Source organism: Pongo pygmaeus, chromosome 1 (assembly GCF_028885625.2).
Source record: "Pongo pygmaeus isolate AG05252 chromosome 1, NHGRI_mPonPyg2-v2.0_pri, whole genome shotgun sequence".
Lineage (NCBI taxonomy): Eukaryota > Metazoa > Chordata > Mammalia > Primates > Hominidae > Pongo > Pongo pygmaeus.
This window is the reverse complement of record NC_072373.2, coordinates 148,161,518-148,185,669: the sequence shown is the minus strand read 5'-3', so window position 1 is coordinate 148,185,669 and position 24,152 is coordinate 148,161,518. Positions and strand designations below refer to the sequence as shown.

At 33.8% G+C, this 24,152-nt stretch overlaps 1 protein-coding gene across 25 annotated transcripts in view; it reads left to right on the top strand.

Moving 5' to 3' along the window:
- Positions 1 to 24,152, top strand: part of ADGRL2 (adhesion G protein-coupled receptor L2) — a 295,308-nt gene that overhangs the window by 255,245 nt on the left and 15,911 nt on the right. For 14 of the 25 annotated variants that reach the window (XM_054499971.2, XM_063653684.1, XM_063653691.1 and 11 more), the window contains 7 exons: positions 3,448 to 3,631; positions 13,614 to 13,739; positions 13,960 to 14,165; positions 15,596 to 15,769; positions 16,743 to 16,952; positions 17,892 to 18,112; positions 19,435 to 19,501. In XM_054499971.2, the coding sequence (XP_054355946.1) occupies positions 3,448 to 3,631; positions 13,614 to 13,739; positions 13,960 to 14,165; positions 15,596 to 15,769; positions 16,743 to 16,952; positions 17,892 to 18,112; positions 19,435 to 19,501 (1,188 nt within the window). Of the gene's footprint in view, positions 1 to 523; positions 563 to 3,447; positions 3,632 to 13,613; positions 13,740 to 13,959; positions 14,166 to 15,595; positions 15,770 to 16,742; positions 16,953 to 17,891; positions 18,113 to 19,434; positions 19,502 to 24,152 lie in introns of all 25 variants that reach the window. The other 11 variants (XM_063653672.1, XM_054499969.1, XM_063653675.1 and 8 more) reach the window with 1 other exon arrangement.

Genomic DNA, 24,152 nt, shown 5'->3' with positions numbered 1-24,152 from the left:
ACTTTGTATGCTAATACATGGAACTCTTATAGTTGCAGCAAAATTTTGACACATATAGGAATATTAGCCACTGAAATATTTCTTTCAATGGCAGCTTTTGGAAGAAGGACAAGTTGCCATCTCCAGGAATATATTGTTATCAGTGCCGTTAATGTTTCCTATTATGACAAAAGTTGGATTGCTACTTTTCATCACACTATAAGTGTTTATATTAGGTTCATAGGAACCCAAAATCTGTGCCTAATGTGGTTCTACCTGGTTAAAAAATTGACTTTTTTTTTTTTACTGCAGTATATATTTTGTCTCTTTTTGTCAACATATTTTAGATTAGTATACTTCATAAAATAGAATAAAAAACTGTAAATAAGCAGTTTTGGTAGTCAGTGCAGACTCAGACTCCAGACGACTACTGCATATAAACTTCGAGCTCTGGAACACCACCTTAATTTTTGAGGATTTCTTCTTTCCTCATTTTCAGCAGATAAAAATCTAACCTCTGATTTTCTTTTCTTTTACTTAAAAGCTCCAAAAACGAGAGAAGACATGCAGGGCTTACCTTAAGGTATCTCTCCTGTGCTGTCACCCTGCTTTCTCCCTTCTTCAGCTACCTGCCACGCTTTATCATCTTGCTGCATGATCCAATGTATTTCAGTCTTTGATAATTATATAATGTGCCCCATATCAGCTGTACAAATGTTGGCTTTTCACAGGTATATTACTCTCAGAATAAGCAAATAATTTACTTTTAATGATTTTTGCTGTTTTTCCATTCATCCAAAAGTACATGAATTTTAATGAAATATCCTCTTAATTGGAAAGTAATTATGTAGTCTCTTTGTTTCCTGTTGTCATCTCTGTGGATTAAAAAACAACTTGAGTAAAACAGCTATGATATATTCTCGGCAGTTTATCATATCAAAGACTGTATAGTCATAATGTATGTGCATGAAAAAGTCACTGCTTTCTTATCTTTGTGGTATACTTTTAAATAAAATAGGCTTTATTCTGAAATTTTTAGGAGTCATTTCTAGAATCAGGTTGATATGGGGATGGGTTACTAAAAATGAAATATAAATAATTTGACTGTGATATCTGTATATGTTACACACTGTTTTTTATCAAGCTAATAGGAACAGAAAGCCACTGTTGAGCTCAGAATCCCTGTCCACTCCAGCCGGGTTTTCTTCCTGGTATATCCAAGTAATAGGAAACAGGCTGAGGCTAACAGTGGAATTATGCCATACTGGTTCTGTGTGATAGATCAAAATAACAATACCAAATTGCATTTTGTTCTGTTCTGTGAGTTTTAGAAGTTCCTTTTGGGGATATAGTTACTTTCTAACCTTACTTTTCAGGGGACCATAACCGTGGTAAATCAAACCTTGAAGAACGACCCCATATATTGTGACAAGAAAACAAAAGAACTTTTGTAGTTTCTTAGACTAGAGAGTATTAAAAAGGCATGACTTCACTAATTTTGGTTGGCAAGGTCTAGAAAAAAATGACGTCTCACTAGTTAGTATTGGACATTGTTGAACTTGAGAACTTTACAAGAAAAGGTAGTAGGAAAGTCTGTTTTTAGGTAATAATGGTCTGAAAGTCCCCTTTTAGCCTGTTTAATAGGGGCAGAGAAATAACTGCTGAAATCTATAGAATTTTTTTAAACTTCAATGTTCAGTTCACCTTTAAGGTATTAGTTAATGTATGAAATGTAATAATTGGTATGTTGCCCAGGACATACATCTCAGTTGGAAAAGAATAGCTTTTTTTTTTTTCCTTTGGCAGAAAGAGACTACTTCAGGAATATGATTAGGCTAATGATCATTTTGTTCCCACTAGACGAGTACAAATAGTAATAAATAAGGAGTGTTTCAAATTAATAAAAGCATGCCATTAGCAAGTTATGTGTATATGGAGTAAATTTCAGCATGACCTTAATTTCTGACCAGTGTCATTTTCAGTATGTCTCAAATGATCTTCTCTGTTCAGATAAGACTAATAAAACTCTTTAAATTACAAATCAGAAGCTGACTTACACTATGCAAATGAAGCAAGTTCCCACTTTGTGACAGAGGATTCATTTGTAACTTAGATTAGAGAGAGGCTCCAGTCTGTATTTCTTGGTGACTAATGAATCTGGCCTCTGCAGACCAATTTCTGTTCCACTCTAGTTAATGGCTGCAGCAGTATCAGTGTGAGCATTTCGACTATTCTCTCTCCCATTAGAGGGAGAAAAAAAGCCTTTAACGCCACTTGGAAGTATCTTCCACCTGCCAGGAAGGTCGTGGTGGCTCACACGGCAGACAGAACGAGGATATTAAGATGGATTAAGCTAATTAATCTTACTCCGACAGTAGCTTCAAACAACTTTCCCCCCGTTCATATAGTACCTCACGCTAGCAATTTTTATTGTTGTTCTTTTTGTACAATTTTTATTGTTGTTCTTTTTATTGTTGTTCTTTTTCTTAAGTAATTACCAATAGATCAGAACTATGTGTTTATGGGCATAATGACACATTATGACTGGGTGAATGGAATAGAGTAAATAAACTTAGTGATTTCACCTTTCCAAAGCATAGTCAGTGTGTAGCTACAGAGTGTATTAGTATAAGATCCTGCCTTCAGTTGATTAACTGAGTTATATTTTATTTAATGTTATTTTGTGTAGCTATAAATTAAGCCTACATATGTGAATATTTACAACTTGAGTGTTTATGAAGACTTGATTCTACTTTCCTGTTTTCTTTAGCTTATCAGTAGAGGCTTTAATTTTGATTCCTTTCTTTATCCCTTTAAAAGCAGATCATTGTTGATGAATTAAAGTATATGCTCAAGTGTTTTTTAGCTGGACAGAGAATTGGAAGAGTGAAAATGTTCACAGATAAATTATGAACTTTAATGCCACCTTGTTTTTTTTTATTTCAAATGATTATAAGTAGACAGTGTCTATAAGGAATAATTTTGGTTACTATTTTAATTGAGATTCCAAAAAATAATGTAGTTTAATTTTCAAGCATACATATTAATCTATTCCAAAGACATTAGTATTTTTGGTTTAGAATATTCAAGTTTTGAGATTATAAATAGGATGACTTTAGTAGTTTTGACTCTACCTGTAAGAGTAATGTCTCAGATTAAGAGCTGACACAGGTGGTTGTGAACTGTCAACAATTGAGGTGTGATTAAATAAATAGAAACAATCCACCTTTCTACACTTACTCTTTGTAATCAAATAGCAGTCTTTTAATCTTCAGTCAGTCCTGTTTTAAAATGGTCCAGGTATATTTTAAAATGGACCAGATATATGTTGTCTAGGTGTTCTTCCATCTTGAAGTAAGAGTAAATTATCATGACAGATAAATACTACAATTGTCACTCATCAGCGACTGAAAATCCCTTTGGTTCTAAAAGCAGTCAAAACTAATGATAGTTTTCTAATGGATACAGGCAATTGTTGACACAGTGGACAACCTTCTGAGACCTGAAGCTTTGGAATCATGGAAACATATGAATTCTTCTGAACAAGCACATACTGCAACAATGTTACTCGATACATTGGAAGAAGGAGCTTTTGTCCTAGCTGACAATCTTTTAGAACCAACAAGGGTCTCAATGCCCACAGAAAATATTGGTAAGTGAATCTACTGTCAAGTTTAATTTTGATTTAGAATATTCATATCTAAGAGGATGATGTTTCCGTTCTGTATCTATTATTTCCCAGTGCTGTACTTCTTTTTTGTCAAATTATTTTTGTCTGTTACCAAGAGAAATTATTGACCACACTTACTAAAATTAATGCAAAAGCCAAACTCTATCCTGTGTTTTACAAGTTGGTTTTATGTGTGTGTGTGTTTTTCCAATTGAAAAATCATTAACAAAAAAGTGTAAGAGTGCCTAATTACCAGAATGTAGATTTTTTAAGTAATGAAAGTACTTGCTATGAAACTGTGGCAAATGCTTAACCGTTTTATATAATATGTTCCTAATAAATTTAAATTATTTTATGGAATGCATTCTCAGTCAGATACTTTAGCACACAGAACTTGAGTCAGATGTTTATATTAAACATAACTGCCTTCAGGTGAAAATGTGGTCAGTGAATTACATCTCCCACAATGCAGAACATCCGTGCCTCATAGATTGCAGAATAGCTACAGATAGTGTTGAAGCATAATTTAGAATTCAGATGCTACCACTGAGAGGTAGGAATTCACTTGTGAAAAATATTTGAAAGAAATACAGTAAAATTTTATTAATTTAGGTTTGAACAATTTAGAATTGTTAATTATTCAGCGAGGTTGAATTCAGATGAAGTTAACAGTATACCTTAGTTAGGGAAGTAAAAAGCTTCCCAAGCATACATGTAGAAGAACTCAAAAGGGACACAGACTACTCTTCTACCAGAAGCAGTGCTAACTTCATTAGGGCAGCAGATACTGAATGAAGACTTACTATCTGGAATGCCATATCTTAATGCCTAATTATGCCTTATTGTGCCTGCCTAAGTCATGAGACTTTATATAAAAAATGCAGATCAAAGGAGTATATGAAAGAAATGGACATAAATCAAATTAGCACCTATATTTGAATTCATAACCTTAAATTTATTTTATATGTGAATTTTTAAAAAGAAATGAAATATTTTAAAAATAATTTGTTTTTATTTACTTTGAGGTTTGGGAATGAAAAATCAGTAATTACCAAAGTGGCATATTATGACGTCAATTTGTTTTCTAAATATTCTGAAAATTATTAAAAAAAAAAAACACTAAAATTCCCTTCTTATGCCTCTTCAATTGTGCAAGAAAATTTCATGGGCCGGGTTCACATCTATGCTCCCCATCAGCCTTACATATACAGAACACACTGTAGTTATAGATTCAAGATATTTTTATCCCAGTTTGAGATATATTCTGAACAATTAAATGTCCAGGAATACATTTTTTTCTAGTACCTATGTTTTTCAGAGTTCTAAAGGATTATTTTTCGCTGGGCACAGTGGCTCATGCCTATAATCCCAGCACTTTGGGAGGCCGAGGCAGGCACATTGCTTGAGCTCAGGAGTTCGAGGCCAGCCTGGGCAACATGGTGAAACCCCATCTTTACAAAAAATACACCAAGAAAAAAAAATAGCCGGACATGGTGGCGCATGCCTGTAGTCCCAGCTACTTGGGAGGCTGAGGCGGGAGGATCACCTGAGCCCAGGGTGGGAGAGGTTGCAGTGAGCTGAGATCATGCCACTGCACTCCACCCTGGATGATAGAGTGAGACCCCATCTCAAAAAATAAATAAAATTTAATTAAATGAAACTAAAGGATTATTTTTAATATTGATCTTTTTTCGTTTTTAATTAAAAAACACTATGGAGACACTGGCATCTCTAAAATGATGCTTGGTATTTACTAGTCTAAATGCTGATTACCCAAGAATTATCAATATGAAAGTCATTTTATGGCCAGGCATGGTGGCTCATGCCTGCAATCACAGCATGATGGGAGGCCGAGGCGGGCGGATCACCTGAGGTCACCTGAGGTCAGGATCACCTGAGGTCAGGAGTTCAAGACTATCCTGGCCAACATGGTGAAAACTCGTCTCTACTAAAAATACAAAAAAAATGGGAGGCCGAGGCGGGTGGATCACCTGAGGTCAGGAGTTCCCAGCCTGCCCAACATAGCCAAACCCGGTCTCTACTAAATGTACAAAAAGTTAGCCAGGCGTGGTGGGGGGCGGGGGGGGGGGGGGTGCCTGTAATCCCAGCTACTTGGGAGGCTGAGGCAGGAGAATCCCTTGAATCTGGGAGGCAGAGCTTGCAGTGAGCCGTGATCACGCCATTGCACTCCAGCCTGGGTGACAAGAGCAAGACTTTGTCTCAAAAAAAAAAAAAAGTCATTTTACATATTCTAATAATAGTTGTGTCTTTTTTATTTCCAAGGTATAAACAATTTTGGGGGTGGGGGGAAGGGCTCTGATTTACTGTGAGGGAAACATTCACCTTTTTCCTAGGACTTGTCTTGTTCTCTTTTCAGACATGAGGACTAAAATAGCCTATTATTTCTCTATGTTCCCACTCCCTTGAGGACATGGCTATAATGTCTTAGGTTATTAAAACAATTTGATTTTCCTCCTTAGTGATTTCTTCTTAAATTCTTGGTTTAACTTCATAGCATGATTTACCCTTATAATACATGACTCCATAAAATGATATAATTTTATCTATTATAATTATATCTAATTGTGACATTTAAAAACTTGGAGGTATAATTTAAAATATGCAATAAGAGCACCTGTTTTAAGTGTATAGTTTGATGGAGTTGTACACCCTTATGATCATCAGCATGGTGATATTTCTGTGTCCTCAGATGGGCCCTTCATGCTCCTTTGCAGTCATTCTCCTCTAACCCTAGCCCTAAAAACATCAGAAACCACTGATGTGTTTTCTGTCCATGTAGATTAGTTTTGCTTTTTCTAGATCTTCAGTTGAATGGAATCATACAGTATGTAGTACTCCTTTTGATCTTGTTGCTTTTATGCAAAGGAATATTTTTTGAGATTTATCCATATACATGGGAGTGTCCATAGTTTAATCCTTTTTATTGCTGAGTATTATCCATTGTGAGGACATACCACAATTTGTATATCTACTCACTTAGACATTTGAATTTTTTTCACTTTTTGGCTGCCATTTTTCCAAGTGGTTGTACCATATTAAACTTGAACTGCAGCATATGAGAGTTCCAGTTGCTCCACATCCTCACCAATATTTAGGATTGGCAGTCATTTTATTTTTAGTGGTTCTTGGAGGCATCTCATTGTGGATTTATCTTGCATTTCTGTGATTGCTAAGTAACATTTTGCTGATAACCTCTTTTCACGTGTTTATTGTCCATTCAAATATACTTTTATGAAGTGTTTGTTCATATCTTTTGCCCATTTTTAATTGGGTTGTTTGTCTCATTAAATGAATTCTAAAGATTCTTTTTATATTCTTGTCGTAAGTCTTTTTGTCAGAAATAACGCATTCTGAATATTTTCCCTCCAGTATGTGACTTTATTTTCTTTATATCTTGGGAAGAACAGAAGTTTTTAATGTTAATTTTAAAAATTCCCCTTACTGAGCTTTAGAAGCATCTGGCTAATCCTGTTCCACTTACTCCTCTCACTCTTGTAATATTTTAAAGCAAATTGTAAAATCCTATCATGATTACTGTAAGAAACTTTATATGGATATATCCCATACTCTTTAAAAAACCACAATACCATTATCACACTTTAAAAAAATAACAAAACGTTTCAAAAGATAACAAAGTGTGTTCACATTTTCATAAATTTGTTAACACTTGGTTGAAACCAGGATACAAGTCCAAGTAATAAATCTGATAGATATATGAGTTGAGTATTTTTTTTTTTTTTTTTTTTTTTTGAGACGGAGTGCCACTCTTGTTGCCCAGGCTGGAGTACAATGGTGCAATCTTGGCTCATTGCAGCCTCCGCCTCCTGGGTTCAAGTGATTCTCCTGCTTCAGCCTCCCGAGTAACTGGGATTACATGTGCTCACCACCATGCCTGGCTAATTTTGTATTTTTAGTTGAGACGGGATTTCACCATGTTGGTCAGGCTGGTCTCTCACTCCTGACCTAAGGTGATCCACCCACCTTGGCCTCCCAAAGCGCTGGGATTACAGGCATGAACCACCACACCTGGCCAAGTATTTTTTCATTAAAAGTTATTTCTCTTTGCATACTAAAAAAAATATTTTTAAAACATTTTTTGTTTTTCTTGAGGAAGTCAGGTGGGTAATTTGACTTGTAGACTTTGCTACTTTCTTGGTTTGGCTTATTTCATCCACAGTGCATCATTTAACTCTGCCTGGTATGCTGATGGTTAGATTTAGAGGCATGATCATGCTAGGTTTAACTTTTTGTTTTTTTAATTTAACAAGAACTTTCTGTTGCATCATATCAACAAGCACATAATCTTTGGTTTGATTTCCTTGTGATTTTCAGATCGGTTCCATGGTTTAGATGTTATCAGCCTGATCCATCCATTGTAAAATTCCCTTTTATTTATTGTCTTTTTTTTTCTTTTTTTGAGCCAGAATCTTCCTCTGTTGCCCAGGCTGGAGTGCAGTGGCATGATTTCGGCTCACTGCAACCTCCGCCTCCCAGGTTCAAGTGATTCTCCTACTTCGGCCTCCCGAGTAGCTGGGATTACGGGTGCCTGCCATGATGCCCTGCTAATTTTTGTATTTTTAGTAGAGACAGAGTTTCACTATGATGGCCAGGCTGGTCTTGAATTCCTGATCAGGTGATCCACCTACCTCAGCCTCCCAAAGTGCTGGGATTAAAGCTGTGAGCCACCGCCCCTGGCCTTATTTATTGTTTTAATGAGCTGAGTGGCCACCATGATTTTTATCATCACTTTAGACTTAGTTAGATTGTGGTAACAAAAACCCGAAAGTCACAGCTGCTTACAACAATAAAGGTTTACTGCTCCTTCCTGCTGCATAATTGTTGAGGCTGGGCTTCAGCGCTGCTTCCTGTCATCTTCAGTTCTGCTCCGTGTTGTTTTTATTCTGGGACCCAGGCTGATGCCAGCTCCTGCCCATAAAGGTACAAGTCTCCTGGCAGAGGTCATAGTTCTTCCTCTTTCCTCTCATTACAGCCACTACTTGCTGAGGAATTTGCAAAACAGTAAGATAAATATATTAAAATTCTGTCTACAGTACTGGCTGAGTGAGGCTCTGAATGGCTCTCCAATGAACCAAGTGTATTCATGTTCAGAAAATCTATTGAATAAGACATACATTATTTCAAGCATACAGAAAGTACAGAGGATAGCATAACATCTGTGTACCAGTTACTCAGCTGAGCCACATATTGGTATTTTACCATATTTGCTTCAGATTTTTTTGGAAAAAGAAAATCATAGATAATGTGGAAGTTCCCAGGATTGCCTCCTTCCTGATCATATCATGAAGGAGGTAGCTGTCATCTTTATTATTTAGCATTAATAAGCTTAAAAAAATTTGCTTTTTAAGTATGTACATTGAATACTTTTCAGGCTTTTAACATTAATTTCACACTGTAAATGTAATTGTATAATTTTCTTTTTTTTTTGAGACGGAGTTTTGCTCTTGTTGTCCAGGCTGGAGTGCAATGGCATGATCTTGGCTCACTGCAACCTCCGCCTCCTGGGTTCAAGAGATTCACCTGCCTCAGCCTCCTGAGTAGCTGAGACTACAGGCATGCATCACTACACCTAGCTAATTTTTTGTATGTTTAGTAGAAAGGGGGTTTCACCATTTTGGCCAGGCAAGTCTCGAACTCCTGACCTCAGGTGATCCACCTGCCTCAGCCTCCCAAAGTGCTGGGATTACAGGCGTGAGCCACTGCACATGGCCATAATTGTATAATTTTACCTTAGCATTTTGTTTTTTATATTTATATATGCTGACGTGTATCTGTAGTTCATTTGATCTGTTTCTAAGAACGTACCAGAATTAACTGCTGATAGACATTTTAGTGGCTTCTGCTTTTTCTCTGACAGAAGGAAAACTGTAATGAAAGTTTCTGTATGCCTTCTTGCTCCAATGTGTGCCTTTCTAGACATACACGCACACATACATGTGTGTGCCTACACACACATACTCCCTAGAAATAGAATTTTTGAGTGGTAGAGCATACCCACCTTCAGCTTTACTAAATACTGCCAAATTGCTCTCTACCTTCTTTTACCAATTTAATTTTTCACCGGTAATACCATTACTAGTTTTGCAAACACTTTATTATTGACTTAACTGTTGTCAATCTGATGAGTTTGAATTGGTTATGTTATTGTTTTAATTTACAATTTCTGTGATTGCTTCATGTTGATTTTTTTAACAGATTTATTACCTATGTTAGTTTTCTCTCCTATGAATTTATTGTTTACAACTTTCTCCTGTTTGATTTTTTCTTTATACTTCTATGTATACTGAACACTAATCCTGTAAAGATTATATAGTTTACAGATATTTATTCTGTCTGGGCTTTCTCTTTTTATCTTTTTAAAAGGAATCTGTTGTTTTACATAATGAGTCAGATATATCAGTTTATTCTTTTTAGGGTTGGTACTCTTGGTATCTTGTTTAAGAAATATTTTCCTTTTGGCTTTCTACTTAGGAAAATTTTCTCTACATTGAGTTTATAAGGATCTTATACTTCCCTTGTAAATGATAAACCTCTGACTTTTTACAGTTATGTCTTGAATCTACCTGAAATTTATTTTTAATTATGATATTTTATGAGAGAGGCAGCTAATTTGATTTTTCCCCATATGAATAACCAGTTCCTTGTATGCGTTTAGTGTGTAATCCATTTCTCCCCCTAATGATTTGTAATGATATCTTACATGTTAGCCATGTCTATTATTTGCTGCTTTGGTTTTTTCAGTAATATTAATATCTGTTGAGTCTTTCAGCCTTGCTCCTTGAGGAACTGCTTTGGCTGCTTTTTGGCGTGTCTTTTCTATATGAATTTTTAAATCAATGGATCAAGTTCCAGACACAAAAATCTTGCTGGAATTTTGATTAGAATTGGACTGGGTTTGTAGATTGATTTTGAAAGAGGTGCCAGATTGAACTGTTGCATTCTCCCAAATAACAGCATTATGTAATTCTTCATTTTTTCTTAGGTCTTCTTATAAAGTTATATATTTTTCTTATTTTTAGTGTCTTGCACTTTTTAAAAATCAGATTTGTTCCTAGATAACTTATACTTCTTGTTTTTATTATAAATAATATCACTTTTAAAATTACATATTCTAATTGTTTGTTGTTTGGTGTATAGAAACACGATTGATGTTGCTCATAGCAGCCTTGCTAAATTCTTAGTATTTCTGATAGTTTATCGTTAGCGTCCCTTGTTATTACTATGTAGTTAATTGTGTTTACTGTGAATAATACTTGTTTTTTCCTTTATACCTTTTATTTGCTTTTCTTGAATTACTGCATTAAGCTAGGTCTTCTAGTACAATGCTAAATAAAACCTGTGATAGAGATCATTTTGACTTTAAATGGAATGCTTCTAGAGTTTTTCACTATTGTTTGCTATATACGTTTTGGATACATAAAGGTTTAGCCTTTATCTGATAAGAAAACTTCTGTCTGGTCAAGGCATTTTTAATTCGTATTTTTTTGTAAAGTTTTTTTTACATTAAGTGGATGTTGAAATTTATTTCTGTGAATACTTTTTAAATTTCTCTATTTGATGAATTATATGAATACATTTTCTAATGTATTAATTTCTATATGCTTTTTAAACTTAATTTAGTAAAAAATTTAATTTGTCTAGGATATTATAAAATGTGTATATATTTTATTAAAGATTTTTTGCATCATTTTAATGACAAAGTATCCTGTAATTTTTTGTGAAATGAGTTAGGGATACATTTTTTCTGTTTTCTGAAACAGAAAATAGAAATCTTATTTAAAATTCAGTATGTATTCATCATTTTAATGGTCATAAACTATTAGGGTTTTTAATTTCTTTTAGTCAGTTTTATTTTTCTAGGAAAGTTTCTATTGTCTTTTAAAAATTTATTGATATAAGTTTATCTATTTGTTGGTACAAAGTTCATTATTGCATTTTCTTATGGAAATATCTTAAGTAGCTTGAAATATCTACTGAGAGCTGTAGTCATGATCTTACTACTTTTGACAATTTAAAGTTTTTTCTTTACTGTGAACGTTATTTTTTAAACTCTAATAAGTAAATTTCTGTTTAATGAAATTAAAGTTTGATAAGTAAATATTTGTTTAATGCAATTAACTCTTTGTACATGTATTTGGGATGATTCATGAAAACTCAGAGGATTTTCTTCTTTCATCCTGTCTTGTTTTAAGATATGAAAGCTTCTTTCAATGTGAGGAAGAATCAGTTACTTTGATCAAACTTCTTTCCCTCTTTCCTGCCTGCCCCCCACACACAGTCTGAGAACAGTTCAACCATCTACCCACCTGCTTAATGTTTCCAAACATGTATCAGTAAAATAAGTGTATCAACCAGTTTCTGCAGCTGATAGAATTTTAGCAGTTAAATGATGCTCATTATAAATTTGTATTTCAGGGTTTGACATGTTTAATTGCTTATAAAAATTTATGATGTTATTATATTTACACCTAAATATGGATGTATTTTACAAAACAAAGTTGCAGAAGATTAAAAAAAATAGTATCCAAGAATTACTGTACAATGGTATGAGATGATTTTTGTAAAAATAAAAAGGGGATTGTAGGTGAATAGATGATAGATGATACAGACATTAGAGACATTAAAGAGAGTGACATTCAGAAAAAAAATGTGGACTGTATTTTTTGAACATTTTTTAAGAATACATATTATTTTTAAAATTTAAATATCAGAAATTAATGAATTTTTCATATAATTCCTTAGATTTCAATAAAATATTAATATTGTAATTATTAATATAAGATAGTTAACTCCTGTAAAAGCGATGTGCTTTTCCATTCCTTTTAAAATCTAAATAAATGTTGATGTAAAATAATTACAATTTGTATTGTGATTCCCAGTAGACAGTAAACATTTATATTGTTAGTGGTTACTATTAATTATATTTTTGAAATGAAGTTAGCATTGGCATGTTGATCAGGTAGATGTTCTCAGTGTTTTGTATTGACGTGTTTTCCTTAAGTGTTTTTCAGTTTCAATACTTGGTTTGAATTTTTGAAATTGGTTTAGATTGCAGTGGTTGTCACACTTTTGCTGTAAAGGTCCAGATAGTATATATTTTACGCTTTGCAAGCCATGATGGTCTCTCTTGCAAATATTTAACTGGCATTGTAGCACTAAAGAAGTCATAGGCAATATACAAATGAATAAGCATGATCGTGTTCCAATAAAACTTTATTTACAAAAACAAATGGCATGCCAGGCTTGGCCTGCAGGTTCTATTTTGCCCAATTTGAGTATGTAAAGATTGATGGTTACTAGTGAGAATTAATGGGAAGTTTTAACATAATGACATTTTCATCATAAATATATTCTTCTGGGTTCACTATTTTTAGAAATTAGAAAAAAAAATGTATTACTGCAAACTTGACCTGTGTAATTTTTCATATTAAAGTGGATCATAGATAGAAATAGATGTATAGATGCCATAAAGTCATTCAAATTTGTACTTCATATTAGTTTTACCACTGCCAAGTAATGGTCATTGAAAAGTTACTTAATATAAAGAGCCAAAAAAATCAGTTTGAAATATTTTTGTTTAGCTTCATGATTTAAATATAAAACCTTGAAAGTTATGTACTATTAATTCATACACTGTTCATACTTATAGGCTAACAGATTGGTATTAGTTCATGGCAAAAGAGATACAAATATGAAGAAGGCGTTAGAATGACAATACAAAATTTTTTTGAGAAGTGAATATTTAAGACTTAAATCATTTGGGGTAATTTGGTTTTTCGTCCATGATTTTTGTTGAAACCTAACAGTAAAATTTTTTAAGTAGACAAAAAGAAAACAGTAGTTTCCGTACAGTTATCATTTGCCTCCTTAGTTAACTCTAAAGAATCCTTTTTTCCCCACCTCCTTTATCTTTTCCCTCATCCAGTCCTGGAAGTTGCCGTACTCAGTACAGAAGGACAGATCCAAGACTTTAAATTTCCTCTGGGCATCAAAGGAGCAGGCAGCTCAATCCAACTGTCTGCAAATACTGTCAAACAGAACAGCAGGAATGGTAAGATGGAAGTCTTTTAAAAATTGACAGTTTTTGTTGTTGTTCAAAAACCTATTAATTCTAAAATGTATTTGAGTCCTTATATAACAAAAAAAAGGCTTACCATTTAAAAGCAGATTTAAAACAATGCCTTAGGACTTTATCATTTTATTCTTATTTTATCTTAGTTTATTAACAAGCATGTTTTTTGTACATCGTGTGACTATTTTTACCTTCCTAGGGCTTGCAAAGTTGGTGTTCATCATTTACCGGAGCCTGGGACAGTTCCTTAGTACAGAAAATGCAACCATTAAACTGGGTGCTGACTTTATTGGTCGTAATAGCACCATTGCAGTGAATTCTCACGTCATTTCAGTTTCAATCAATAAAGAGTCCAGTCGAGTATACCTGACTGATCCTGTGCTTTTTACCCTGCCACACATTGATGTAAGTTAATGTATGCTAATGAAGTAATGGAAGGTTATAAAAGCAGAAAGAAAGGAAAGCAAAACTGAGGTGCTGGGGATGGGGAGAGAACTGGGAAGATGGGAGGGAGGAAAAACAAGACCTTTCCATTTGAATTTTAAATGTTGGACTAGGTCAGAGACACAAGTTTATTTAAGTCTGTGAACATAAAATTAAATGAGCTTGGTTCAGTGATTATTAGAACTTAAGTGTATTCTTAATGAAAGCTAATTCAGTAATCAACAGGAAAATGTAAATGACTCTAATTTGTTTTCAAGTGAAAATTAACCCTTACCTTACTTAGCAGCAGGATAGCTGAGTATTAACTCTGAGGACTCTGCCTTTCTGTGTGGCAAAATTTTTTTCATTAGTTTACTGATCATGTTTGACACAACTGTTACCAAGTATTGTGTTTAAAAAAACAATTGAGGAGATGTGATTGCTCTGCTGTGCCTTAGAATGCAAGTTGATACTTACGTAACTACACTGTATTGGAAGATTGTCTACAGAATGTTTGGCTGTTGTGATAAGTAGAGTGAATAAATGCCCACAGATAAAAAAGTGGATCTCCAAATAGGCAAAGAAAAATAAATTTGTGTGGTTACAGTACTCATATCTGCTTCAGTTGATTGACTTTTTTTTTTTTTTTTTTTTTTTTTTTTGAGACAGAGTCTCACTCTGCCACCCAGTCTAGAGTGCAGTGGCGCGATCTCGGCTCACTGCCAGCTCCACCTCCCGGGTTCACGCCATTCTCCTGCCTCAGCCTCCCGAGTAGCTGGGACTACAGGCGTCCTCCACCACGCCCGGCTAATTTTTTGTATTTTTAGTAGAGATGGGGTTTCACTGTGTTAGCCAGGATGGTCTCGATCTCCTGGCCTTGTGATCCGCCCGCCTTGGCCTCCCAAAGTGCTGGGATTACAGGCATGAGCCACCGTGCCCGGCCTATTTGATTGACTCTTAAGAGCTTTTAGTTACTAACAATATGATTTACTTTGCTGCTAGTGTATCTCTTAGAACTAACCGAAAATGGGCCCAAAATAGAACATGGATTTTTAAAACATTTGGTCCGTGTAGAATTTTCTCAGAACAAATTTATGGCTCTAATTTTATCAGAAAGGAAAAAAAAATGATTCTAATGTACCATCAATTGTAAAATCATAAAATGGAAATTGTAATTGTGTAAAATGGGTCTTGGTAATTTAGAGTACACTTTAGAGTGTTTCGGACTATAAAGCCCCTTTTAAGCTAGATATCTGCCTTGTATAACATAGTCCACAATTTTGCTGATGAAAAACTTTATAGTCTGAAACATGCAAAGTTTAATCTAAATTACCTTTTATACATATTAAACAATTGCTGTTGCCATCTTAGAGTATAAAATCCTAATTTTATCTTGTCATTTTATTTCCCAGCCTGACAATTATTTCAATGCAAACTGCTCCTTCTGGAACTACTCAGAGAGAACTATGATGGGATATTGGTCTACCCAGGGCTGCAAGCTGGTTGACACTAATAAAACTCGAACAACGTGTGCATGCAGCCACCTAACCAATTTTGCAATTCTCATGGCCCACAGGGAAATTGCAGTAAGTATTTGCACTTCTAATTAGTAGCAGAGAAAAACCTCAGAGATTCAAAACAGCTTGTATAATAGTCCCATTCTTTGGGTGCGTATCGTAACTAAAAAGCAAACAAAGTGATGTTGATTTCTAATTGTTTCTACACTGTCCATAAATTTTAAGAAGTCTTGGCACTGTTATTGTTACTTCTCCAAATCATATGCTATGACTTTATAGACTTGTAAGTTTTCCTCCTTGGGCAGGTGCTTGGTAGAGACAACAGAAGATTTAAATAATGAGCAGCAATAGGTCATACAAAAGAGACAGAAGGCTCTCGAGTTTAACATGCCCTTCCCATCTTGAATGTTTGAATCTAATTTTACAACTTTTCCTTTAAGTTTCCTAACCACTTTGCACATTGTGCAAAGGTGCATCTTTTGAAAAGTCAAAATGGCTTCTGGAATATGTCTCAGTATTCTTTCTTGTGATTAAGACAATGACAGCCAGAAGACACATATTTTAAGAAGTGTGGCATTTCGGTCTCAGATCTGTTGCATGTGTCAACTCTCAATATGTAAGCATACAAAACCCCAAGGAGAAAATAAAAACTTAAAACTTGGCTTATGTGTTAGCTTGGAAAAATCATTAAAATGTCAGTTGTTTTTAATCATAAATAAGTATTCTTTATTCTGTCATGTAAATAGTTTCCATGTGTTTATGTAGTTAATTCAGTCATACTTGGAAATCATTAGGCTCTTTTATTGTTTTCTAGGTAAAATCTTCCTCTCTCAGATCATTTTTTAAGTATAAAAGACAATAATATTGAATGCTATTATATGACCAAAATTTATTTTTGGTATTGAGCCTTTTTTGAACACATATGAATAGTATTCTTCAAAGAGTTCAGTAGTAAAAGATGAGCTGTACATGTGAAAGCTGTCTTTCTTCTAGTTGATGTAATGCAGGAATACTAATGTTCCTCATATCTTTTTATTTTCAGTATAAAGATGGCGTTCATGAATTACTTCTTACAGTCGTCACCTGGGTGGGAATTGTCATTTCCCTTGTTTGCCTGGCTATCTGCATCTTCACCTTCTGCTTTTTCCGTGGCCTGCAGAGTGACCGAAATACTATTCACAAGAACCTTTGTATCAACCTTTTCATTGCTGAATTTATTTTCCTAATAGGCATTGATAAGACAAAATATGCGGTAAGCACCAGTTGAGTTCATTGACCTTAGATCTCTGAAAATTATTTTAGTAGGTGTGAGGTGACATATGATACTGATATTAATGTTTGACCTTGTAACTTGATAGAATTGATACGGCAATATTGAAAGACAATTTGTAGTAAATTAAAAGACTGTCCAATTATTAAGTAATATTATGAATTAATTCATTTTGTATATTAAGATACAGTCGAATTTTTCTGTGTTTTTATTAAGACATAATTTTAATAGAAGAATGCTGAGGATACAGAAATATAAAGATCTTATTTTAAAAATTATTTTGTTTACATAGTCATTCTGACCAGTGATCCTTTCTTTGTATTCATAGCAATTGATTCATCATCATGAGGTCTTAATATCAGAAACAGAACTTAATTAGTTAATGCTTCACCCTATATTCATCTGCACTTGGATAATTTAAGAATGCTCCAGATATGACAGGAAGATAATCTTAGGTAATTAGAGCTAGGATTTTGTCATTAAAGCAAAATTTAAAAAATTCCATTATAGAAAAAAATAGAAATAATATATTTGCAAACAACACTTTTAAAGACTTGTGAAGCAAATCATCTACAAGTGGAATATTCAGATTTCATAACGGATAATTCACAAACAGAAATCATAAAATTTTCTTATTTGATATTTAATTTCACTAAAAAATGTTATAGTAATGTTCTACCTTGATGAAACCTAGCACACTTGGCATTATACTCTGTGAACATGGTAATCTTCAGATTTGTCAGAGTTTTTAGCTTGTTTCCAGTTATGAAAAAAATATTTTCGGGAAGCATTAGTTTACTCTGAATAATGTATTTTTAAAATAATAGTGATTTCTCTTAGTGAGTATTTTATGGTTTTGGAGTGGGCTATTTTTTTTATTCATGAGTTTTCTTTTGTGTTTTTTGTTCTTTTCCTCTGTAGATTGCATGCCCAATATTTGCAGGACTTCTACACTTTTTCTTTTTGGCAGCTTTTGCTTGGATGTGCCTAGAAGGTGTGCAGCTCTATCTAATGTTAGTTGAAGTTTTTGAAAGTGAATATTCAAGGAAAAAATATTACTATGTTGCTGGTTACTTGTTTCCTGCCACAGTGGTTGGGGTTTCAGCTGCTATTGACTATAAGAGCTATGGAACAGAAAAAGCGTAAGTAATTGCAAGCGAGCTAAGTGTTTTTCAAGTGAATAATTTTTTAAAGCCTGTTAGCTGTCAGTGAGGGTCCCTGACAGATTAAAATAGCATCTGAAAGCTTTATTGGTAAGAGAATGGGCATACCGTGCACAAATTACAATCAAGTCTTTTGTAATTTTCTGGGTTCAGAGGATTTGTACTCTGGCAAGGAAGATTCTAAATTATGGACTTTCTTTTTAACACAAAAGATTGACCTGAAACAAATTGAAAAAGTAAATAACTTTTTGGCCTTAGAAAGATATTAAGTAAAAATTCTTCTGAACTTAAAGCATCTGACAGGTTTAACTACTCAGTGTTAAGCTAATGCTTCATTAGCTCTCTTTGTGCAGCCGACCCTCTATGGCTAACTCTCATTCTGAATTGTGACAGTAGCACATTCCATCCCATATGTTTTACTTTGATAATATTGTATCAGGCAGTTTGAAAGGATTAAAATAAGTCACTGTCTTTCGTTCATAAAAGTATAGATATTTACAGAAAGTGACAGAAGGTAGACATAGTCATGTTTCTAAGGATTTTATTTCCTAGAGGCATGAATTTGCCTTCCAATTCTGTTTATTTTTTTCCTTTGATAAAATTAGTTATATAAAGATTCTTTGGACTAAAGAAAGCTTTTTGACTGTACAGATGGTGAAAGACAAATAAAAGAAATTCAGTGGGGATTCCATGTTATATGAAAAATGAACCACTAAGTAAAATCTGTCTTAATAAGTTTATGCATCATTTACTCTAATACTGTGTGAGTTCTGTGCTTTGATTTCCTTTTCTAGCATTTATCCATTCCTAGTGGAGGTATTATATTTCTGCTACACTGTTTTTGCAACAAACATAACATCTGAACATTTTTGGGGGGTTATGTTAGGTTCCATAGGGTTAAGCACTTTAGCTCAGACAGATCTGAAAGGCAAATTTTGAAAATTATATGTAGGACTTTAAAATGATGAGACAATTTGCAATATTGAGTTTCAAGTCTTTCTTAGGGAAGTCAGAAGTCTTAAGGATTCAGTGGTGGAGTGGTGTTTATTCTTTTTCCCATACAAGCACGATTTTGTATGCTTTTATCAAATATAAAACCAGCAGCTTGAAGTAAATAAATTACTATCCTTTGTTAAGTCAAAGCCAACTCAGAATTATTAGAGGTCTTGCACATGATAAATGAATCTTCAAAGGCAAATGTAAAGATAGTTTTGTTTGTTAGGTTTTTAAAATCCTATTTTCCTTGTGATGTTGAGGTTCCATAGAAACTACTAATGCATATTCTTCTCTTTTCATAATAGTTGCTGGCTTCATGTTGATAACTACTTTATATGGAGCTTCATTGGACCTGTTACCTTCATTATTCTGGTAAGCAGATTCTGTTTTCCCTTGCTTTTTAGCTTGCTGCTTTAGCAGTGCTATTCAAACAAGGATAATTTGTTTTACTGTTTGTTTATCTATCTATACAAAGATTTATAAATATGCCTGTCTCACAGGATAGTAGTATATTTTAAATATTTTTTATAAACTTGCTAATTAATATTTCTGAAAATCTTTACTCTAAAAAGTACTTTTTCTCATTTCTAATTTAATAAGCTAAAATATCACATCATAATCTAAAAAATATGCTTACATGTAGGCCATGTTATAAATTAAATGAATATGTCAGGAAAGTGAAAGAATATTACCTTAATTTTTATTATCTTAGTTTCCACATAGTAATTTAATGAATTACTATGTAATTCTAATGAATTAATTTTAAGTGAATTTTAAATGAATATCCACATCCTCAATTCTTTTTAGTATATAAAAAGTTGTTTAAGCTTGCGTTAACGAATGACTATTAAATCAACTTAAAATTTATTAGAAATAAAATTACTTCTATAAGACTGAAGATACCAAATGAAAATACTAGTTTAAGAAATACTATTTTTAAATGAATTTGATACAAGTCAAGGATAATGACATTAAGATATTTTTAAACATCTTATATTACCCTTACAGTTGAGATATAGTTGAAATAAAGGAGTGTAGCTACAGTATCTAGACTTTGGTATTTAAAACTTTCACTCAGGGCTGGACATGGTGGCTCACACCTATAATCTCAGTATTTTGGGAGGCTGAGGCAGGAGGATCACTTGAGGCAAGGAGTTAGAGGCTAGCCTGGGCTTCATAGCAAGACCTCCCCTTTACAATAATATTTTTAAATTAGTTCGGTGTTGAGGCACATTCCTGTAGTCCCAGATACTCAGGAGGCAGAGGCAGAAGGATCTTTTGTGCCCAGGAGCACAAGGCTGCGGTGAGCTATAATTGCACCACTGCACCCCAGTCTGGGCAACAGAGCGAGACCCTGTCTAAAAAAAAAAAAAAAGAAACTTGCTCAGTTGTATTGTAGCACTATGGTGAGAAATGGTGTTATTAACTCTGAAAAGGAAACATAAATACTTCCTATTTTAAGAAGTTTTTCTTACTTTTTTTTTCAAAAACATAACACAAATGAGCTCCTTTGGATCTTTTCATGGTTAAGCAGTGTTTCATGAAATTGAGAAAAACTTTTAGTACTTGAAGGAAACTTAAAACCACTTCAAGTGTATATTTGTTTGTCATTAAAATTAATTATTTTACACAATTACTTATACAAAGTGAAATGAAAATTTGAGATGAATGCCTGTATGAATTAAACCAGTAAAACATTCTCAAGTATTCCTGGGAAAGCTGATTTCTCATCAGAATTATTAAATCTGATGATTGCCCAAGTTTTTGTTCTTGGTGTTCATGTTAACACAGCCTAAGCCTATCTAGAGTTCAATGGCTGACATGAAGAGGTATGATCCTTGAAGACATAACCTTCCATTTTCCCCTAAGACGTTCGTCAAACACATATGTTGAAAAAATGTAAAGACTGCTTTAAGGATATTTGGCCTATGAGGCTATCATGTGTTTACTCCTTTTATACTGTAGTTTTATTTATTTGATATCTGTGAAGATAAGTACTGACTTTAGATCATTAAAAAACATTTCAATTAGCAAAAGAAGTTAATTTTCAACATACTCAGCTTTTAGTAAGAAAAAAGGGTAAAGGACATTTTATTATGTTGTTCATTCATAGTAGAGCACACTATTACTTTATAAGTCTTGTCATTATTGTCTTCTACCAAATCCTTCAGGTTGAGATGTGAATGGCTTTTTCAACAGCATTCTCAAACACAAACCCCAGTAGGTAGCAATCCCAGTACAGATCTTGTTGGAATTCTCCTGCAATTGCTTTGCTTTCTAATTTTCCCAACAGAGAAAGATTAAAAGTGGTAGAAGAGTACAAAACAGCATCTTGCAAAAGAATATCTAACTTAAATTGAGATATGATATGATTATACAGCATGTGTGGGAAAAAAAAAAATATATATATATATCTCCCTCTGGTGATGATAAGACATTTAAAACTCAATTCAGGCACAAATCTTAATAATATAGATTGTATTGTATACTATCCTTTTAAGGAATATTCCCATAACAAAAATTACCTATTGCTATTCCTAGAAAGTATAGCTTTGCATTTTCAGTTTTTCTGAATTGAAACTGTTTCACTTAGTTGTATTAAATAGGTGTACATTCTAAATAATAATCTATGAAGAAAAATAGTATGCTAAGGAAGATAAAGCTTCCTACTTCTGCATTTCTATAGAATGTCTTGCCTACAGGCACTAGAGTTATTATATCTATGAGAAAAGTGGCTGGTAAGTAATGAGCAGTGGGAAACCATTAGTATGCCTGAAATGGTTTAATGAAAGCTTGGATCATGACACGTCAGGAGCTGTTCTTATCATTTGGACAGCTCCATCTGCATCGTTAATAATTAATTCAGTTCAGTAAGAGTTCAGCTCACACACTCATTTAGAAGTCTTCTTCAGAGAACACCTCTCTGGCTGCTAGTCCCAGGGAGAAATAGGTTTCTGCTTGGCTAACAGCAAAGATCTGGAGATACAAGTATAGCTTTAGAGTTGCATTTGCCGGGTAGCAAAAGCTCCAGGGAGGACAAAAAGGGTCAGAACATGTGCAGTTCAGCTAGGTTACTTCAGAGTGATGTTTCTGTTCTTCTGTCTTATCATATCCATGTCAGCACTGCAAGCTGTGGAATGAATTTTAAGCTGCTAAGCTCAGACGGATGTGATTCAATTGAGCAGGTTCATGACCATAAAACAAACTGTGCACTCCTGTAATCTGTGGTGCCTTTTTCTTTTTTTAAACTTCTTTGTATTTTTGTGTTCATCAATATGGGTGATGTTTAGCTGTGCCATATCATTAAGCAGTTTGAATTTTATCAGCAAATTATATTGGTGGATTATTATAAATAATAATTTATGAAATTTATGAAATTATTATTTGGGCATAGGTAAAAGAATGATCTTTGTCAGTGGGAGAGAAAAAAAAAATGTCCCAGTTTGATGACTTACTCTTTTTTGGCTGAATAGGGAATTTTTTTTTTTTTCTTGATTTGTTCTCACTCAACAGAGATTTCTCTTAAGAGATAGCCATCTATTTACCTGTACACACACACCTGCACACACACACACACGCCCAGAGCTAAGCTAAAATCTGATTCTTGTATGAGTTGTTTCATCTCCAGAATTAATTATTAGCATGGACATTTAGCCTGGTGGGTTGTCATATGTATGTACCACAATCCTAATAGCCTATACTTAATAGTAGTGGCTTCTGTGTGGATAATTGAGTAACTGCATGTACTTACCAAGTTTAGACAAATGTTTGTGTGCGCAGCTGTAACTCCACCTTTTTCCTTTCTCACTGATGCATGCAGCATTTCAACCTATGCCGAAATATTATGTTTAAACTTCGTAGTATTTACACTGAAAAGAAAAAACAGAGCAAGAGGGTCAAAGAGTGGCTGCATTGGAATTCAAGGGAGAAGAGCAGCAATTGGTTGGCAGAGACATTGTTCTCTCCCTGCCTCTTTGCCTGCCTTCCACTGAGAAATACGGGAAATACCATGTTTGATGGTTGTGATTTATTTTGTAAACGTGTATCAAAGGCAGAAAAATAAATTGGGCAAAAGTAAAAGTAAGGAGGAGAAAGAAATCACTTATTATAATTGGTGGGGGCGGGGGAGGAGGGGAAAGCACAGAAGTATATGGATGGAAAGAGCCATTTATGTCGTGAGAAAAATGCAAAGAAGAAAGGAACTAAGACTTGCAGCCAGTGGTTTATTTGAAACCTACCTTTTTTGTCTTAAAATGACTACAGATTTTTATCAAAGATGTGTGTATTTGCCCCTCTGCCTCTTGTTCTCATTTCCACAGTTGTATTTTAAGAAAACAAGAAAAAAGTAAGAAAAGGGAAAAAATTTTTGGAATATTTTCCCCTGCAAAATTGTAATTATCAGAATGTATTTGCCTCCTGAAAAAGATTGCAGCAACAATATTTATTCTATCAAACTAAAATTTAGCGTTACATTTTTTTTAACATTGGAGAAAATAAGATAACTGTAAAACCAGATTTTTAAAAGTGTATCTGTGCTTCAGTGTATGTTCTATTTAATTCCAGAAGATATTTTATTGTCATATATGTTGGTGGTAACATAAATTGTTGAGCATCAAAATGATATAAAAATTTTGTATTTCTCTAATAAGACTAGTAAATAATATGTATTGGTGAAATTTTTTTATTGAGATGGGAAAAAGAAAAATCTTATTCAGTATTATTTTGCCATCTTACGATTTATAATGTGTCATATGCTTTATTTCATAATTAATTTGTCTTGAAATGATGATATTTTGTCCTCTTCCACATGCCATTGCCTCATTATTTGTATGCTTTCAAGTCATGTTTCAGAGGCTAAGTTAGTGTTGGGTTTAACTATAAATTTCTTTACATCTAGATATTAGTGCATTAGCTAAAAGTTTTATTTTCAGTTTCTTCAAGTTGGAGAATTCAGACACTTGTAATTGGAGCGCAAAGATCCCTCAAAGTTATGATTATTTTTCCAGTACTTTTAGTTGTCTTT